Here is a 19512-nt window from a genome sequence, read left to right as displayed (position 1 = left end):
TTTGTTAAAGCCGAGTCCCATTCCAAAGGCTCATAAAAATCTATCACTTATTGTTTATACCCATAATGTCTCATTTATAGGTATAAGTGAGATATTATTTATAATGTCTCATTATAAAGCATTCAAGATGCTACCTTATCCTTTTTTCTGACAGTGACAGATATTTAATCTCAACAGCAGTTTCGAAATAAAAGACTCAACATATTAATCTCTCGTCTTTCATAAACTCACATGTTGATTCTGCTGACATATTTCAGCAGCTTTGGCATCATAAACCATAGACCTTCTTGTTATGGACAGTGTGCAGGGTTATGTCTTGTCCTACTGCTTTAACTAATAATTCATCAGTAGCTGGTGCTTCACTCTATAACTGGATTAACATTCTAGACAAATATGTTTAAAATAATGTCTGAAAAAGTTTAAGTTGTGCAGAGGGAGGTAAATAATCATGCAACTACAGTAGCAGAATGGAATTAGATGGAGTTCTTCATAATCCGTATTTTCTGTTTATTGGTCACCAAAACCATGCAGTAGTTCTCCGAGATGTTCTTGGAGATCATGAGATGCTCAGACATCTCATGAGGTGAGTCATCTTTGGGTCTGTGACAGTTCCAGTACCAGATGGCCTGTCTTGGCAGCTTGGTTGGCCATCATCAGTGCCTGTTGGATGCCTCCTCCTCCCATGTGTTTCTTTAGCACTTATCAGTCTATGCAAGTAACCACATACAAACTGAGTTCAGTATCAGTTTGACCTGTTTGTTTCTACTCATTAAAGTCAAAATTTACACAGTAATCAGATTCTCTATTAAACTCTTACAAGTTGGTGGCCAGTGTTGTGGGTTAAGCTTTCTACTGTCTGTGTTATTGACAGGCTGCAGTATTTCTGTGAAAATATTTCTCTGTTGAATTCATCTGTTGCTCTGGCAGCTCAACCATTTCTTTCTCTTCTTGAATTTTTTCCATCTTCTGTCCTTTTTAAAGGGAGGAAATCACTACGCTTGGCTTTTGATGTTCCCTCTGCACCCATTTATCTTAAGGATCATTTCTGCCTTGTTGATACGACTTGTTGGCCTCAGTATTAGGAATATAATATAGTGCAAACATATCCATACAAGATGAAACCTTTCTTACGCAAGTAAAAAAAAATTGTAATTCGATAATTTTAAGGAATTCCTTGACTCATGAGTAAACCATGAACTTAATTGTTTTTAATAAACAACACACAGACAAGCAGATATTGGTGGTTCTGTACTGGCAAGTGGAAGTGGAGATCCAGATCACATTGTGTTAAAGGCTGGGTACAACATTAAACTTGCTCTGCTTGCCTCCCACTTATACAGACAAAGAAACACCAAACATTAAAAACATTAAATCTTTCACAAACAATAGTACAAAATGAGTTTGAGCTTCATTGAAGACATACTATAGTTAAAGATTTTTAAGGCACATTATATCAACACATATTTTACAAATCCACCGAAATGCATTAAAACAAATACAAAAAATACAGAAACAAAAAGACTCCAGCTTGGACGCCATTAGAACCAGTGAGTCCAGTTCGTTTGGGAGGCCCGATTTACTTGATCAGAGCAACAAAGTGTTTGACCTCAGGAATCCTTTAGAGCAGCCTGGACTCGCAGCACGTCTGAACAGTTCTATGAACTGCTGCTGAGTCTGCGGCGCAGCAGAGAGGCAGGCTTGCTCTCTGTTTCCTCTGTGTCACTTTCACATTGTCTCTGCAGAAAAATAACCATTTTATAATATTGTTAGGAACACTGACACAAGATACAGTTTACAAACACACATGAAAAGTTTTAGTCCAAAATGATCTCCTTTGTTACATTTTTTTAGATCACTGCATTTTCTGGAATTTTTTGTTCAATGTTGGTTACTGTCAACTAAAATGAACCCAAAGCTAACAAGCTAATGGTACAGCTAAAAATCAATATGTATAGCACAGTGACCAAAAGGTAATCTAGCCCCAAGCAATACATGACCTTGATCTAGTAAGGCAGCAGAACTGAGACGGAGCTGATGTTAGTGTTTCCTGAGCTGACGAGGCTTTAATGTGTTTATTCCTAAACATTTCTTATCTGACTTGTGTCACTAAAAGCCTGGAAGACCCATTCAGAATTTCTCTCTAAAATAATCTTCATTATGATGCCGAGGGAAGATGATTTTACACTACATGGGCCTGTCCACTGGCCACTCAAGTCACCCAGCCCAAGTCATCTTAGCTCCACCTCAGGGCTTGACTTTGAGTCACACTCAATATTTCTTATCATCCAAACATGAGTCAAGAAAATGTCAGATCTTAAATCACAGCTGTCTGTGTGCTGCATGGGAAAATAATCGCACTGTGAAAGTCCAAATTCTGGTTGAGTGAAGGGTGTAACTCTACTTTAACATAATGTCAATGTAGTTTTATATCATACATTTTCTGGATTTTTTATGTTGAAAGTCGGTTCAATTAAAATTAAACCAGTATAAATGAGAAAAATCAGCTGATTTTGCATTGTAGCATTGTATTGTAGTTTCTAATAAAATAAACAGTTTTTTCCTTCTTATTCTGAATACATTTACAATACAAAGAAGGGATTAAATAATTATTTCCTCTAACATTTTTTGACACACCTTGAAATATTATAAAATGTACAGTACAGACCAAAAGTTTGGACACACCTTTTAATTCAATGAGTTTCCTTTATTTTCATGACTATTGACATTGTAGATTCACACTGAAGGCATCAAAACTATGAATAACACATGTGGAAATATGCACTAAACAAAAAAGTGTAAAACAACTGAAAATACCCCTTATATTCTAGTTTCTTCAAAGTAGCAACCTTTTGCTGTGATTACTGCTTTGCACACACTCTGCATTTTCTTGATGAGCTTCAAGAGGTAGTCACCTGAAATGGTTTTCACTTCATAGGTGTGCCCTGTCAGGTTAATAAGTGGGATTTCTTGCCTTATAAATAGTCATGAAAATAAAGAAAACCCATTGAATTAGAAAGGTGTGTCCAAACATTTGGTCTGTACTGTATTTACTGTATAACATAAATTAAAAGGGACAAGAAATGAAGTAACCTGTGACAACTTGCTAATGTCACATCACTGGAATTTGATCAGTTTGTAGTTCAGAAATAGTCAACAAAGCTGTTATCAGACTGATCAGTGGAATCAAACTTTAGAATAGGTTTGAATTCCCACCTGCAGTGGATCTGGATTGGAGCTGCTCGTACATGGTAGCCTCAGACTGACAAGACGGTTACACATCAACACCATGTTGTAGGACATCTGAAGAACGGATAGAACTTAGACTTAAAGCATGTTTGAAAATCATGTACAGCATATTGTATTAGTTGCATTGTATTATATAAAGTATTCTAAAAAAAAAAAGAACTGTTTGGTTTACAAATCAGGAACTTATTCAGCATTAGGTAGGCGGTCCTAATGCTTGATAATCAGGGTCAATGTAATATTTTTCCATTATGCTATGCTTATTGCCCCAAATACGCCTGAACTACGTGAAAACAGCAACTCTCTGTAATTAGGTTGAACAGTTTTAACCAGGATTGTGTGGTTTGGTGTTACTGCAATAAGTGTGACAGTGAAACTTTTATTATTATGCATGTTTTCATTTTGTTAGTCTGTCATTGTGCCATACACCTCCTATAGTTTGAGTACTTAGAGTATGTCTGAAGGAGAGAAGAGTGTTATCAACTGATGCCGACTTCACTTCACTTTGCTTGTGTTCCTTCATAAGTGTAAAATCCTTCATTGCAGGACTTGGGTGGCATCCATTTTGGAGAACTGTAGATAGAATTAATACAAAAAAATGTCCACCAACCACTTAGCTGTTAGAAGGTAGCTGCAGAGGATCTGGCAAAGTTGCAGATCCAGAGGTGAAATTAAGAAGTGCAAAAGACAATGCTGCTCAGATATTTCCCACATGAAATTGTAAGCAACAACCAGTGCTAAGGCAACACCTTTCACTGTTCTCCTGCTTGCTGCCTGAAACTTTGCTTAACTGAACGCTGTAAACCACATTGACCCATAACCACACTGCAGAAATGTAGTAGCTCAGCCTCGGAGACAAACGGTCCCTTCCCTTCGTTGTTGGCCACACCTTTAAATAAATACCCTGAAAACTCTTAGTTTTGCTTCCCTCGCATACTTTACAGTGTAGAAACTTTCAAAAAAATTCAGTGTTCAAACTTTCAGTTTTGGTTCTGTGATTATTTCAAAAGAGACTTGGTGATAGCAGGGACTGTTTATCTGTCATACTGACTATTAAAAAGGCTCAGGAGCTAGCACTAATCATGCTGTATTCTCTTTACTTTATTGTAGAAAACACTTGGGGGGTTGGGGGGGATCTTTAAAGATCCCCCCCAACCCCCAACCCCCAACTCCTCTTCGTAGATCTTTATACACACCTTCCATTTCCTTTTTGCGTTAAATTTCTTAAAGCTCCTCATATTGATTGAGGATCGGTTCCTTTTGTCCACCTGTATGCGAGTGATGGGCTAAAACAGATTAACAACAGATATGTCAATGACTGGGAACTCCCAAAGTCATCACTTTAATACAGTAAATATGCTATATGAGAAAGAAAGAGTTGCTGCAACCTTTATCCATGGATGTACAAGACATTCTTCAGCTGTCATTCTTTCACTGCAACATACAATAACATAAAATCATGATTAGATAGATGGATGAAAGGTGTTTCAACAATTGCCCTGATCTCCACTGTATTAAAATGTGCTGCAGCTCTTAAGTGCTGAGATTAATGTAGCAAGTAAATATTGTATTTACTTGCTACATTTTCCAAAACTACTGTATCTGGGTGTTGATGTCATTTAATTTGTATTTTAATGATTAATATGAGCCCTTCAGAGTGGACTGATAATATAACATTCAATTAATTGTAATGAGACACAATTTGGAGCTTCAGGAAAAACCGTTTTATTTGAACTCTCTTCTTGGTGAAGACATGGTGTTTAAAAAAGGGTTTAGGCTGGTGGCCATTTAAAGTTCTAAAGCAGTTTCTGTTTGAATGCAGTTAACAACTCGATTGATATTTTTCTGCCATTATTTATCTCATGAGTAGAACAAAGAAGTTCAAACGGTACAATTTCTTTGTGCTTCTTTTTGACCTTGTGTAGTAATACTATTTACACTGCTTATTATCATCATCTTCATTATTATAGCTTATAAACTGGCTGCATGTGCAAGCCATCCATTGTTATCCTCAAATGCAGGTTTATGTATTACATTCATTAAAAAGTAAAGGTCTAAAACCAACTAAAAGCTGATGAGGAATAATAATGAATGACAAAATTCGAACAAACTGTATGGTTGTACAAGAGGTCTAATGTAAAATATCATTCAAAACATGGAATCCATCAAACTAATGGGAACATTTAAATGAACCTTTGAATTTGATTTGTGTTAAGGATTTAAAACTAGAGTTCCAGATTATTTACATTGTTACTGCTGTTAAAGTTTAGTTTCTATGACATTTTATGCATGCACAAGATAGATACTGTACCTATGTTACATACTTGGGGTTTTTTATCAAAAGTTTCATGATGAAATCTTTGGCCATGGAGCTGGTCATGCTGAAGAAATGCTTATTAAACTGATAATTGGTAGCAATGACGTTCTTCAGAGTCTCTTCATCAGTCTCACCTTGGAATGGAGACAAACCACTCAATCTAAGGAGAGAAAGCACAGGATTAGAGAGACTACATTGTGTGCAGATCCCAGTTCATTCATTCAAAGTGTTTCTGCCTTTTCATTTAAGTGGATCTTCTTTGGTCATATGATGTGATATACAGGGCTTGAATCTCAGAGTAAAGACTGGACCAACTTTTTTCTGAAGGAAAACGAGTCAATAACTTAAGATTAGAGTCAGTAAGGTTCATCATTTTGTCTATTGTCCAGTAAAGGATACCTGAGCTGGTGTGCATACATATAGTTTTATAAACCTGAACATTTTTTTGGCCTAAGCCATTTTTGCCTTTTGGGTGCACATACACTTGTTGTATCCTACACAATCCTTGTTATTCTGAGTTATTCTTTACACTTTGGTTGCTTTTTTACTCTGTCATGATTCATATTGTGTTCATTACTTTGATTTTGGTGTTTGCATTTTACTAAGTAGTTTATTTTTGTGACTAATGGTGTTCCATACCCAGCTCATTGAGTTAGTTCTTGTGTTCCTTTCTTAGTATATTGCTCTCCATTTTTATTTTAAGGTTATTCTCTTTTGTGGTTTAGTATGGTTCTGTTCACAAAATATCTTGTGGATTCATCAGATCCATTTGATTTGTTAAAACCAGATGGTGTGTGTTTATGAGTCACTTGTCCCTCAGGTCCAGAGTTTGGTCCTTCCCTAACAGTTAAAAGCCAGTCAGTTTAATTTCCTCATCAGATCCTTCCATTGTCCACTTCCTGACCTCACTTCCTGTTGCCTCAGTTGCATGTCATTATTGTTCTGTTTGCTTCATGTACCACTATTGTAAGTTCTTCAGAACTTTTTACTCTTGTTTGGTTCATTACTTCACCATTTTAAGGACTTGTTAACCTTAATTAACTCTGAGCTATAAATCATTGTGACAGACCCAGCCTGACGCATCTAAACGTAAGAGATAAATCTGTCATAATCAATGACCCATTTTGATGTCTTTTCCTTTTTTTACATGTTCCTATCCAGCAGTTTAAAGGAGAAACCCGCAAGATTTACTTTCACAACTGTAGCATTACAGTTTCATCAAAAGAAAGGAAGAGATGTGGGATACGGGGCAAAAAGTTAAAAGGGGAAGAGGAGAATAAAGATAGAGAAAAGGAAGAACTATAGAAAGTATAGAGGAAATACAAGGATACACAGTAGAAGTCTGTTTCTACGCCTGCAGAAAAGATAAAAAGACAGAATCAAGAAACTGCAGTGTCAAACACTACATGCATTCATAACAGCCATGTCAGTGGAAAGCACACGGTGGTACTAATTAATGAAAGATATACAACAACCCAAGAAAGTGTATCTGTGAACACCTGAATCCATACACCTGCTACGCGTTTGTGACCAATTTCTTTAAAAATACAAAAGATAACCATTCGACAAACAGAACATATTTCAGCCCTGATGTGCTACTGACTAAAACCCTAGCAAACAGATTATCAGCTAAATCTGATGAATCTGTCAGGTCTCACTATTCTGGAATTTTTTCCTATTTCAAATACTGGGGATCACCTGGAAATGTTGAAAAACAAAACTTTGAAACCCCTTCAAGAAGCTTACAGATCAAGGCAGATTTCAAATATTACAGAAATGTCTGACTAGTTGTTAAGAATATTTGCAGAATATTGTGTAAATGTATTTATTTTTGCTTTTGATGTGATTTGACAAACTAGTCATCTTTTTTTTTTTTATTTTGATTTTAATTTGATACCATTCTACTCAAAAGCAGAACTGGATACAACCGTTTATTAAACTACACAAAGTTAGAGGCTCATAACATATATCTTATAACCTTCAATACAACTAAAATGATTTGCAGATTATTTCTATATAGAAATCCGTTTGATACGTTTCATTAAGACGTTGTGCATTAAGTGTGTGGAATACATTTTTAATTTTTCAAAACGAGAGATAAAGTTTTTGTAACCCATGACTTCTTTTAACTTCACGCTTGTGGCCCTTGTTGAAAAAGGTTTGGATACCTCTGCTTTATGCATTTTCTCCTGTCCAGCTACAATTGAATAAACACCACTAGTGCCATTAAAACCTTAAAAAAAATAAAGACCAGGCAACCCCTATATAAGCCAGGAATTAAAATTAAATCTAATGATGTGGAGACATCAACAGACAACAGAATAATCTCTGATCAGATTGAAGTAAGTTTTCACACTGAGCCCTGTGCCATGAAAAGAAGACGGAATACAAGTAACAATGCATTGTACAGTATTCATGTCTTACAAGTGAGCCAATAAGATGATATCAACTCACAGTATATAGGTAATTACTCCAATGCTCCTGAAGAGAAGAGAAACACAAGATGCAGTCAATGGTTTGGAGTTCAGTTACTTCACAATAATAGTAGTAATAGCAGTATGGCTAAACCTTTTCACAACTGTATTTCAAATGTAACAAAGATCCAGGTTTACACAAGCAGAAGGTCAGGTCTGATCATGTTTAAAAGGTCATTCAGTGTTGAATTCTCACCACATGTCTGCTGCTGTGCTGAGAGGCTCGTCACTGATCATCTCAGGTGCTAAAACATAAACAGAATCTCAGTTAAACTGGTGAACATTGAAGTCTGAAAACTAATTTTTATGCATCAAGAAGACTGAAAGACCTCATGTGTTCACGAAACCTTTTGTGGAGAGTTTTAATTATGATAGACTTATTTGATTCTTCTTTTTTGTGCTTGTTTCTTCTTTTTTGTAATTTATTGTAGCCTGGTGGTAAAATGAATGTTCCACTTTGGTGGACAATAAAGATCCATCCTATTGCATGCTTTATTTTCTCAATCTATTAGTATGATAGCTATGTGGTTTTCCTGCTGCTCCAGTGCAGAGTGCTCTGTGCTCCCTTGCACGTTGCTACTTGTACATATTATACAAGCATCTAAATGGGTGGTTTCTTCTTTTTTTCAGTGTGTATGTCTAGAAATTCTGCTGCATGCTGCTTTCTAAAGCAAAACCAAGACAAAAAAGGAATGAAAAACTTATGCTGTGAAGCTCAGTCAAAAGCTTGGGGCTGAAACAAACAGCAACTGGATACTGTTCTAAGTTGAGCTGAAGTAAAATGAGTTTATGTCATCAAACTAAGGGAATGAATGTGATTAAATGTAATTAATTGTTTCATGTGGCTGGATGTGGATTTTCTGTGCTTTTATTTAACTCGGTCACAATTTTTACAATTCTACATAATATCCCCGACTGATGTTATTAAACATAATGGAAGAAATTAAAGTCTAAAACAATTAGTAGGAAACAAAATTAATTTCAGAAGTCAAACACTGGACCAAAAGCAATATTTCAAAAGTCTTCCATAAAAATGGCTAAACCTGGTGTTCTATTTGCAGTCTGGTAAATGACCTGTACTTGTATAGCACTTCATTTAGTCCAGAGATACAATACATTCAGTCATTCAGCCATTCACACGCTCATGATGGCAAGCTACACTGTAGGCACAGCTGTTCTGGGGCCGAGTGCCACCACTGGGCCCTTTGACCAAACCCAGAGCAGAGTTCCCCCAGAGTACTATAAGCCTGGCGGGTCACCCAGACTGCATGCGTCTCTCCTGCGCTCAGCATTTGATCAGCAGAGCAGAATCATTCCTGACAGAGGGTTTATAGTTGACGCATAGAACAGGGTATGAAGCTGAGAGCGCACCAATCACACTGCTGATTGGTCGCCTAGCTCGCTGTCATGGCTACAGCTCTGAAGTTTGCTTCTCACTCAAACTGGAAAATTTAGAAGGTGTTCTGACAGAAAAGAGGACAGTCTGAAAGAGGCAAGGTTGCCATGCACCGGCGCTACCTGTTGGGCCCTCTGGCCACCAGCAGCAGCCAAGGAGGATAATGCGTCTTGCCAAAGGACACAATGCCAGAGGTGGACAGAGTAGAAATTGAAAAGGGTCGAACTCCTCCCACCATCATGTGATCATCATTGCATAAAATCTTTTTTTATTGTCCTTACCAATGTACTGTGGAGTGCCACTTGTGCTTCTGTACTCCTCTCCTTGGCAAAAATGGTGAGCCAAGCCAAAGTCAATGAGCTTAATGTTGGGGTGCGAGGAACCTTTGTCCGACAGCATGATGTTTTCAGGCTAAATTTGGAGTAGAACAAATTTGTGTTATTTGACATTGTAGTGAAAAGTTGTTTTTTCAAAATGCCATGTTGATGTTACCTTTAAGTCGAAATGGGCAATGTTGTTCTTGTGCATGAACTTCAGTCCTTCCAGGATTTGCTTTAGAAACTCAATGGCCTCACATTCCAATAGGTTCTCCTTCTCAGCAATGAAGTCAAACAACTCTCCTCCACTAACACTAAAATGTTAAACAGAAGACTCTTACTATATATATATATATATATATATATATATATATACTGTTTTAAATTAAACTTTTAAACAATTGACAGAAAAACACTTACAGCTCCAGGATGAGCACCACCTCTGATCGACTCTCAAAGACGTCTTTGAGGGCCACAATATTTGGGTGGTGTAATATCTGTAGTATCTCCACCTCTCGCTCCACGCTGGTCCTGTCCAGACCCAGACGGCTGCAGGCCGTTTTTCGAATCTTTAGGAACTTGCCAGCCCAGTGAGTCCTTGATGTCCTCTCACAGACTTTTCGAACCTGACCAAAATGCCCACTAAATGGGCCAAGAATACATTTAACAATCCAATCATAAAGACCCTACCTACAGATTCTGGATTCAATGCAGCTTTGACTGTTCTAATACTAATCTATTGTGCTGTGAAAGAAAATCACTTAGCTCATATTATGTTGTATTGTATTTTAAATGTACCTGCTAATGTTATACCTGCAGTGATCAACTGAGTATGAATGTGGCTGAACTGCAGCAGGATGCTAAAGCTCTCCCATACTTCACCCAAAACCCAACAACACTTGGTCACCTGTTTGCAGGACTTTCATATAAGCACACGCTTTTCACACACAGAACAAGACAACTTGGAGATACTTCGTTGTATGTCAAAACCCTGTTAGTGACAAAACAGAAAGGGAGCGCCACCTTTCTGCAGACATACTCTTCTGTGGACAACGACTTTGCCATCTCCAGTCAGAAGATTTTAGCCATTTGACCATCTTTGTTTGTAGTTTGTGAAGAATCATATAAATGTACACAATTCCACATCGCATCTGATAAATGTTTCTCAAAAGTGTTCATGCTACCTGCAAATGCAGAAATCAGCTAATTATTAACATTGCTGCTTGAGTGCATCGGCAAAAATCTTTGGCTGACATTATCCTGACTGTTGCCTTCCTGCTCAATTCAAATCTCGCTTCGCAGACTGTCTGGGCTTTCTTCCATTCACTTGGTTTCCTCTGGTAGAATTTCAACCAGGCCAATCAGCAGACAGAAGGAAAAGTTGTGAACAATGAAGGTGGTTTTCTGTGTTGTTTTAGATTTGTAGTCTGTCAGTTTTAGCGATGCCAGTTTAGGAAGTGAACAAAGTCATTCAGTCCATGTTGGCCACGCTTCCAAATATTGGAAAGCAAGCGCCTTGTACCAATCAGCTCCTCTCTCTTTGCAGTAGAGGATGGTTGTTTACAGTGCTGGCAAATTCCAGTAAACTTCATTAAACTGCCACATTACATACATCACTGCCAAACGTTGGTGATTGGGTAAACTTTCAAACTTCAACAGATTGCTTTCGTCCAGGAAGTAATAATTTCTCAATAGACAAGAGTCCAGACCTTTTATGTATAGTACAGTAGAATAAGGACTGGTTTATAGGCTGACACATAAATTATCTGTAATTGGACAATAATTTAAAGGACTGAGAATCAAAGAAAACTTCTGGTATTCTGAAATATATAATGATGAAAATGGTTTACCTGGGAGTTATAAATGAATTAAGAGATTGGTGGTCTACTTGATAAATGAGCATGATCCAGTAATTATGTAATAACAATTTTTCAGTATGATAAATTCATGTCTTTATAAATGCCACAAAACCAGCTACTTGTTCCTGTTACCACATTATTTATGAGTTTAAGGTTCATGAAACTATACCCAAACTTTCGGTACTTAACAAAAGGGGAAATGTAACTGCAGGGCAGGCTGATCAGAAATAGAGGTCAGATGATAGGAAAAACACAGCTAAATCTGAACTCCAAGATGTGACTTTGTGATCACACCGCATAGTTTCAACTTAATACCATTCTGGGCTTTGTGGAAGAATATCAGTTTTGACTGAAAAATGCAGAAAGACCAGACTTTAATAGACCAAAGATGAATGCTGACATGCTCCAGTTTCTAGGAGAATGTCCTTTGAGATAAAATTGAAGCTTTTATGCAAATCATAATGATCCAATGTATACAGAAGGAAAAATGAGTCTAGTTTCAGAAAGCAATCATTTCCTGGAACAAAACAAAACAACTGTTTTAGATAATCAAAATGATCTCAAATGAAACATACAGTCCAGTGTCAGAAAGCTCAGTTTTGTTCACAGCTTAATGGGTCCTTCAATATGATAATAAACCCAAGCATACATCTAAAACAGGGATGTGAACTCCAATCCTGGCGCTCATGGACCAGGACTGCCCTGATCTAAAAACACTTAAGATCTTCTCAGATAGCCTGCCATGAGCCTTAACTGTCCTATTTGAAGATTGATGAGAACATTTTTAACAAGTAGAGTGGAAATCTGCCCTATTTGAAATAGGTCGAGCCATTTGCTTAAAAGGAGTGGACCAAACTACCTGGACACCAATGCAGAATCTCTTTGGGAAGTTCATAGAGCTGTTGGCAATATCAATGGCCAGTGGGTTCATCCCTTGACAGCACTGAGAAACCTGTCAGTCTGCCTTGTGTGGCTCTATCCAGAATCAATATGAGTGTAAATATGACTAAGACCAGATTTGTTTGTCCTACAGTCTCTAAGAGTTTGATCTATTAGGCTTCTTCTCTGTTTAAGTAGCTGCTGGTTTTTTGAATGAGTAACAAACCAGGCTAACAGAGCCTTTTTGATCAAGTGTTTAGTTAGACTGGCTTAGGTTATCCTGAAATACCTCTGTTGTATCGCTGCCTTGGCCTACAGAAGTACATACTGACTGTTCATGTTCTTTCTTCATATGAAGTGAGAAAAGCTGAAACTTTGAAATCTGAGGCAAAGTGCCAAATCTTCATTAAAGGAGAATGATTCATTGACTCAGCCGCTGGCTTTACCATCGCTGAATGTCTGAATTAACTCCTGCAGTAAGTCACTAAGCTCTGCAGCAGCCTGTTAATGATTCATTTTTTGCCATTATTTGGAATGAAAAAAAGTAATAATAATAATAATGTGCCAGTCACTTACAATAAAAAAGTTTTATCAAAACCATAGAAATACTAAGTTAGCATGAGCCAGAATTACTGAAGAACTACAGAAGTGAGATGTGTTTATTTTAGACTTTGTAACTGTAGTGCTTTCAAAGTCAAATCAAACTCACATTTACTCCTTTTCTCTGCATATTTATAATGAATTTCTGCTCAAACACGTCACATTACAAAAAATGCAGTTTATCATTAAGTTGCACACGCTTGTTCATTTCACATTAATTAAACCAATCTCTAAAGGCCCATATTGTTTCTAATACTTGATGCACATTGATACATACTGACTGCTTGTCAGTAAATCTACCAAACATTAAAACACACACAGTGTGTGTAACATTACCTGCCCAAAACTTCCTCAATCTCATAGAAGTCTTCCACATTCTCAGGCTTGAACAGGGCCATGTTGATTTGCTTCTCATGGATCTTCTTTGTTCACTGCAGAAAGTAAAACAGTCCATTTTAGGTTTGTAGTGATCCAAACCTAAAATTGGTTTGGATCACTAACAAAAATAATCATGCACTGTACAATGTCAACTCCACAATTTACGCCATGACCTATGAATCAGCTGGCCTCGGCCCCAATTTTATTCATTTTGGAAAATCGTTGATATTTGAAGCAGATCTTAAAAAAGGTGTAAAAATCCTCTTCTGCTCTGCTGTGAGAGAGGTTTGACTGACAGACTGGCCCACCAAGTCAAGTCAGGTTTATTTGTCCAGCACATTTCAGCAACAAAGCAGTTCAAAGTGCTTTACACCATAAAAACACAAAAATACAAAGTCATAGAACACAGTCAACAACAGAAGGATTACAATTTGTCAAGTGCCATCGTTACACATCGGAATGTTTATTGTTTCATTTTTTATGTTTCAAATGCAACTCTAAGCAGATGAGTTTTTAGTCGAGATTTAAAGGAACTCAGTGTTTCAGTTGTTTGCAGTTTTCTAGAAGTTTGCTCTAGATTTGTGGTGCATAGAAGCTGAATGCTGCTTCTCCATGTTTGGTTCTGGTTCTGATGCGGAGCAGACCAGTATGGGGGAAATTTTCTGCCATAATTCAAGAGCACACATTTTCAGTCTGAAAGCAGGATTTCATGTCTTTTGTTCTCAAAACTTTTAATACTTTGTCTTATTCTTATTGTATTATTCACAAAGGCTTTAATATTAAAGATAATGTGGGAATGATGTTTGCTGAGGTTAAAACATCTCTCTAAAGGGAGATATCAAATTTATGTTGAAGATGTTGAAGCATGCGAACTATAGCACACCTTAAAATTCATGTGGAAAGAGTGAGTGGTTGCATGAGAAACAAATACAAAATCCTACACAGAACTATACCAGTCAGGTTGCTGCTTACATGTGTGTTAGGATCCAGAGTTATTTTGAGGTTTGTTTCTAATTTTGTGTTCCTTAGTCTCTGATTTGAGCAGTCTTGTTTTGGTTTTTAGTTCTTCTTAGTAATTCTAACTTATTTCTTGTCTCTATTATGCTTTGTTATCCAAGCTTAATTATGTTTCTTAGATCTAGTTATTCTTTAGTATTAGATTTATTTTCCAGTCCTCTGTTTTCTCTCCCTCACCACTGTGTCTCTCTCTCTCTCCCCTCCTCCCTCCCCCTGCATACCTTTAGCTCATCAGCTCAGGTCTTTTGTTCCAGCATTCACCCTCACAGAATTTCTCCTGCTCACACCCAATTCTGGTTCCTCCTCTTCTTCTTCTATGCACGGAGTGACAAACTCAGAGGACAGAAACTTCAGTGGAGGACTCGTTACAAGCCTCCAATAAAAAAAAAACGACTGGCAATCTTCAGTGGAGGATCCTTCACGGCGGCATCGCAACAAACTCGTTTTTATCAGTCATCAGTTCTGGGGTTTTGCAGACAAATTGCAAAACTCCTTTTTGTGGTTTGAGAGTGTGCTTCATGTTTTTACAGGTTGTGTATGGCTGACTGTTTTTAAAAAAATTTAAAGAGCATTTTTAGCCTTTTCAGCATACTTTTTACCAATTTCGCTTTTAGCAACGGTGTACATTACAGTCGAGCCACTAGTTTCAAATCCCAAATTTTAAATTTTTTAATTGCAGGAGCAAAAGTGGCTATTTATTTAATTCGAATGGACAAAATGCAGGCTGGACCTCAACTTGATGCCGTGGCTCTGTGGAAGTGTAACAACAAGGCCAGGCTCAGGTTGGAGTTCTGCATCCACAGAGCCACCGGAGATTTGGAGGATGTTTTACAACTGTGGGGTTTTAAGAGTGTTTTGTGCACCATTTCAAATCAGGGAGAGCTACAATATAACAAGCTGCTAATGTAAATATTTATTTATTAAGAATGTCCTGATTATGTATTTAACAGTGTCTTGTTAAATTATTGTACAAATAAATGTTGTTAAAAAAAGATCTTCTTCTTCTTCTTGAGATTTATTGATGGTTGGCAAAAAAACGTTACATGAGCAACACCACTGGTAAGGAGTGTGAAACACATAAAAAAAAAAAATACACATTGTCCTATTACACAACTTACATGGTTTCAATAAACCAAATATAGCCTGAAACCTTCTGCTTCCTGAATCTTTTTGAAATAAAACAACAATGTCAAATTTCATTTTCATATCACTGAGGTTCATTGCTGGTTCCTTCTGCTAGAACCTGTTAAATCCCATTACTTCCCTGGTTCCTGTAATTTTTTTGTTCTGCTTTTGCTCCCTGTGTTCTCTGTGTGCTCCTGGTGATTTTTGGAAGTTCTGTTCATCATTTTTATTAAACATTCATCATCAAGGCACCGCTTCTGCCACTCCTGCATTCGGGTCCTACTGTTAGACCACACATTATGACATTGTGAGTGTGAAGAGGTGACGCTTCTTGGCAACATTGTGTATGTGTGCTGCAGTTTAATGTGTTTGTAAACCTAATGCAAATTAAACCTGCACATGTTAATATGAAACTCCAATGTTGTACTGATGTTATATGTAAAATGCATATTGGGGAAACAATATTGTCTGCACTTCTTGTGTTGAAATGTTTGTATAGTTGCTAGTACTGTAAATGTAGATGGTAATAAAAGAAAATTGTATTTGTTGCACTCATTTTGAATTGAAATATTTGTGCAGTTGAATAATAAGAAAGTGGCTAAGTTGAATAATAACATGGAAGTGGCTGTTTTCTCTCATTTAATAAATTCATGTAACATGCAAACATGTCTTGAAGTAAAGCCTATTTTTAAGTAAATCAAATTTTTTTGTATTTATTTGCATTAAAAAAATACAAAAATATTTCAACCTGTCATCCAGGAAATACACTTCTGGAATTTAGGGCAAGGTCATGTTTCATATGACCTAATAACAATATCAGATTATTTAATATTTTTGTTTTAGTGGCAATGAAAGACTCTCCAATAAGAAGTCTGTAGACATCCCCAGTGAACATCCAGGGTTTGGACACCGACATTGTGGCGGAGCATCTGTACCTCAACAACAAACTGCACTGGTCCTCCAGCACAAAAACTTTGTACAGGAAGTACCTCCATCTACTGAGAAGACTCAGGTCTCAGTGTGTTCAAGAAACTGTTAAAAACATCTGACACTGTAGTGGCATCTCAAGTGTTTTGTGCTGCGGTTTGCTGGGGATGTGGTAACACCAAGAGGGACACAAAGAGTGAGTGAGGAAAGCCAGCTCTCTCAGCTAACTTATATGCTCTGCACAAGAGCAGGGAAAAAGAGGCACCAGTAGTGCAAATTGTAATGAACTGTACAACCATGAGGCTGAGGAATGGCAGAATACCAACTAGGATTTAGTTTTGGTTTTTGTTGTTTAAATAACGGTCTTCTAATTGTTTCATGAACCAAGCGCCTGAAATTCCCTGCCCGTGTCCTCTATTGTGTTGTCTATAGCTTTCGAAAAATACAAAGAAAGTCATGCCAAAAAAGGAATTGCAGTAAGAAAGTACTTCCTCATTAGGTGAGTTAGGTCAGCAAACACTGAGCTGTATTTCCCTTTCTACATGTAATGATCTGAGTGAGGTAAGGGATGTTTCAGTCACAGAATTTATGATAATTTATTATTGTCCTTTAAAGTTTGTACTTGAAAAGTTGTGCTTTTGATTTCAAGTCAGGGGCCTATAAATTATATTTGTTCTATAATTTGAAGTACAGGATAATATAAACACCTTCACTATTTTTCAGCTGTACAAACAACTGTCAAACAACAGTAATGTGGAGTTTTTCATTTTTGTCAATTTTCTGTACTATAAAAAAGCCAGCTGCCCTTGGAAGTTTTTTAAGGCGACATTTTTCTTTGAACAAAAACACTTATTCAATAAGAAATGAGAACAAGTCATATTCAGTAACTATGACAAAACTTGCCATTGGCCCCGGGAACTTGGAATCCCCCCAATAAAGTCCAGCTGGTCACGAAAAAAGTTGCAGGCCCACTGGACCCACTGGACCCCGGTCCAAACAAATGGAAGTCAGAACCATTACTATTTTATAGAGTAAATAATCTTAATGGTCAAAAAATTGATTGCTCAATAAAACACATACAACCTGGATGGCAACCAATTTACCCTTAAATGTTTATTAAAAGAGTAGTTATAATGTTTTTTGTTGTTTTTTAACTCAACATGTTATGCGCTTCCGTCCCCAGTTCAAACCCTCTGAGTGTTTTCCCACCCCACCCGCCGTGGAATGTCAGAACAAAATTAATGTGAGAAATAGGAGCAGTTTTGTTCCTCCGTTTAAAACAGGCCGTGGGCAACATCGCGGGAACTAAATGTATGATAAATAAAGCAAATGAATACTGATAGTAGTACTCACAGTCTCAGCCCCCGTTGTTCCTGCTACAATGTTCCGCTGTAAGGACTACGATCCCATGTATGACGGGAAGCTCCCACCCAGCGGAGCGGCGGAGATCGGTGCTGGTCCCGAACCGGAGCGGAGCTGCGAGCTGACTGCAGGGTGCAGGAGGAATGCGGAAAACGCCACTCTTCTTTTCGGCTTTAGTGGCTCTTCATAAACGACGCACTGCTGCATTAGCTCCACCAGTTGGTAGTATAGGGCTGCGGATCCAGAAAATCCTGTTAGAGAAAACCGTCTACATCAGTTTCCCTTAGTGACATGTTTATGTTGCCTTGAGATATCAATTCCTCGTTTCTTTCAGAATCTCACAGAGAGAGTTAGAAAAAAAATCTACCTATCAATTCATTCAGTGGATAAAAATCACATATGAGTAAATAGTTGCGTTCAAGAAAATTCCCTATTGCTAAAAATCTGTCAATCCTCTCGGCGTCACAACGATCACCCCGCCTCCGCCGGAGGGACAACGCTCAGTCTTTTTACGTTTGGCAACACTCTACTTTTCTATCTATCTATCTATCTATCTATCTATCTATCTATCTATCTATCTATCTATCTATCTATCTATCTATCTATCTATCTATCTATCTATCTATCTATCATATATATTCTAACAGTAGAGAAAATGAAGTTAGTGGTTAGCATCAGTCCAACAGCTTCTGCCCCTATACAAAACAGCAAAATGCCTGCAAACACCAGTTCATTAAAATCCTACATATCAGTGAACCTCAGAATGATAAGTCCTTGTTTCATTGCGTGTGGGTGAGGCAGTCGAGTTGACTAGTCATGTTTTCAATATAACAGTGTTGTTATAACGCTGCTATACGTCTGGGGTTAACAAGTGTTGTCTTGGTGTAGTTTTGGAGGGATGGTAAAACAATACTTGTTTTGTTGACAAGTATGAGTTGTAATTGTGGGAGATCTATAGACTGGACAAGATTCACATTTATGATTTTACTGAAAGTTGATGACAGACCATGTCAAAAATAAAAAGATAGCACTACAGAGCACAAGAAAAAACTTAAAATAGAAATGGGGACATGAGACAGTCCCCTGAACATTCAGTGCTGTAGGAATTACAGTGTCTATACTTTCCTTCTCCATGCTGAGAAAAATTCCTCAATAAGGTTGAAGAGTGAGGAGCAGAATGAGAGGAAGTCCATCAGAATCCTGTTATGGGTCACAAACCAAATCTTGATGTTGGACTGATGTTTTCCTCCCAACTATTTCCTCCTCAGCCTCACTCCTCTTCCTCTTCCTCTTCCTCTTCCTTTTCCTCTCTGACTGTTGGCCCGTCTAAATCTTCGTCCTTCTATTGTAAGAAATGTAAAATTGTGTTGTGCTCTGGCTATATTGACCATTTGCTTGCCAACTGATGGTTCATGAGATTCACCTTCAATCTATTTCAGAAAACTGATTGATCGATGGTTGATCTATCTATCTATAATAGATATTCTAACATTAGAGGATGTACAGGATCTAATGCTCATGTATAGGAGAAAGTCAGGATTCACATCGGAGCAATTTACCAATTCAGGTCAGATTTAAAAAATAAAAAAAACGTCTAATGGAAACATTGCTTAAATGC

General features: G+C 37.4%; 1 protein-coding gene across 1 annotated transcript; it reads right to left on the bottom strand.

Annotated features, from left to right (window-relative positions):
• Positions 1 to 1186: 1186 nt before the first annotated feature.
• Positions 1187 to 18345, bottom strand: LOC116731288 (death-associated protein kinase 2). The gene is made up of 12 exons (XM_032580991.1): positions 17886 to 18345; positions 13422 to 13516; positions 10168 to 10389; positions 9923 to 10061; positions 9712 to 9841; positions 8231 to 8279; positions 8015 to 8041; positions 5568 to 5720; positions 4632 to 4677; positions 4440 to 4529; positions 3214 to 3300; positions 1187 to 1736 (listed from the first exon to the last, which is right to left on the bottom strand). The coding sequence occupies exons 2-12, from the start codon at positions 13481 to 13483 to the stop codon at positions 1656 to 1658; spliced, it is 1086 nt and encodes a 361-aa protein (XP_032436882.1). The 5' UTR covers positions 13484 to 13516; positions 17886 to 18345; the 3' UTR covers positions 1187 to 1655.
• Positions 18346 to 19512: the final 1167 nt, after the last annotated feature.

This window comes from Xiphophorus hellerii, chromosome 13 (assembly GCF_003331165.1).
Source record: "Xiphophorus hellerii strain 12219 chromosome 13, Xiphophorus_hellerii-4.1, whole genome shotgun sequence".
Lineage (NCBI taxonomy): Eukaryota > Metazoa > Chordata > Actinopteri > Cyprinodontiformes > Poeciliidae > Xiphophorus > Xiphophorus hellerii.
This window is presented reverse-complemented; position numbering and strand designations above follow the sequence as displayed.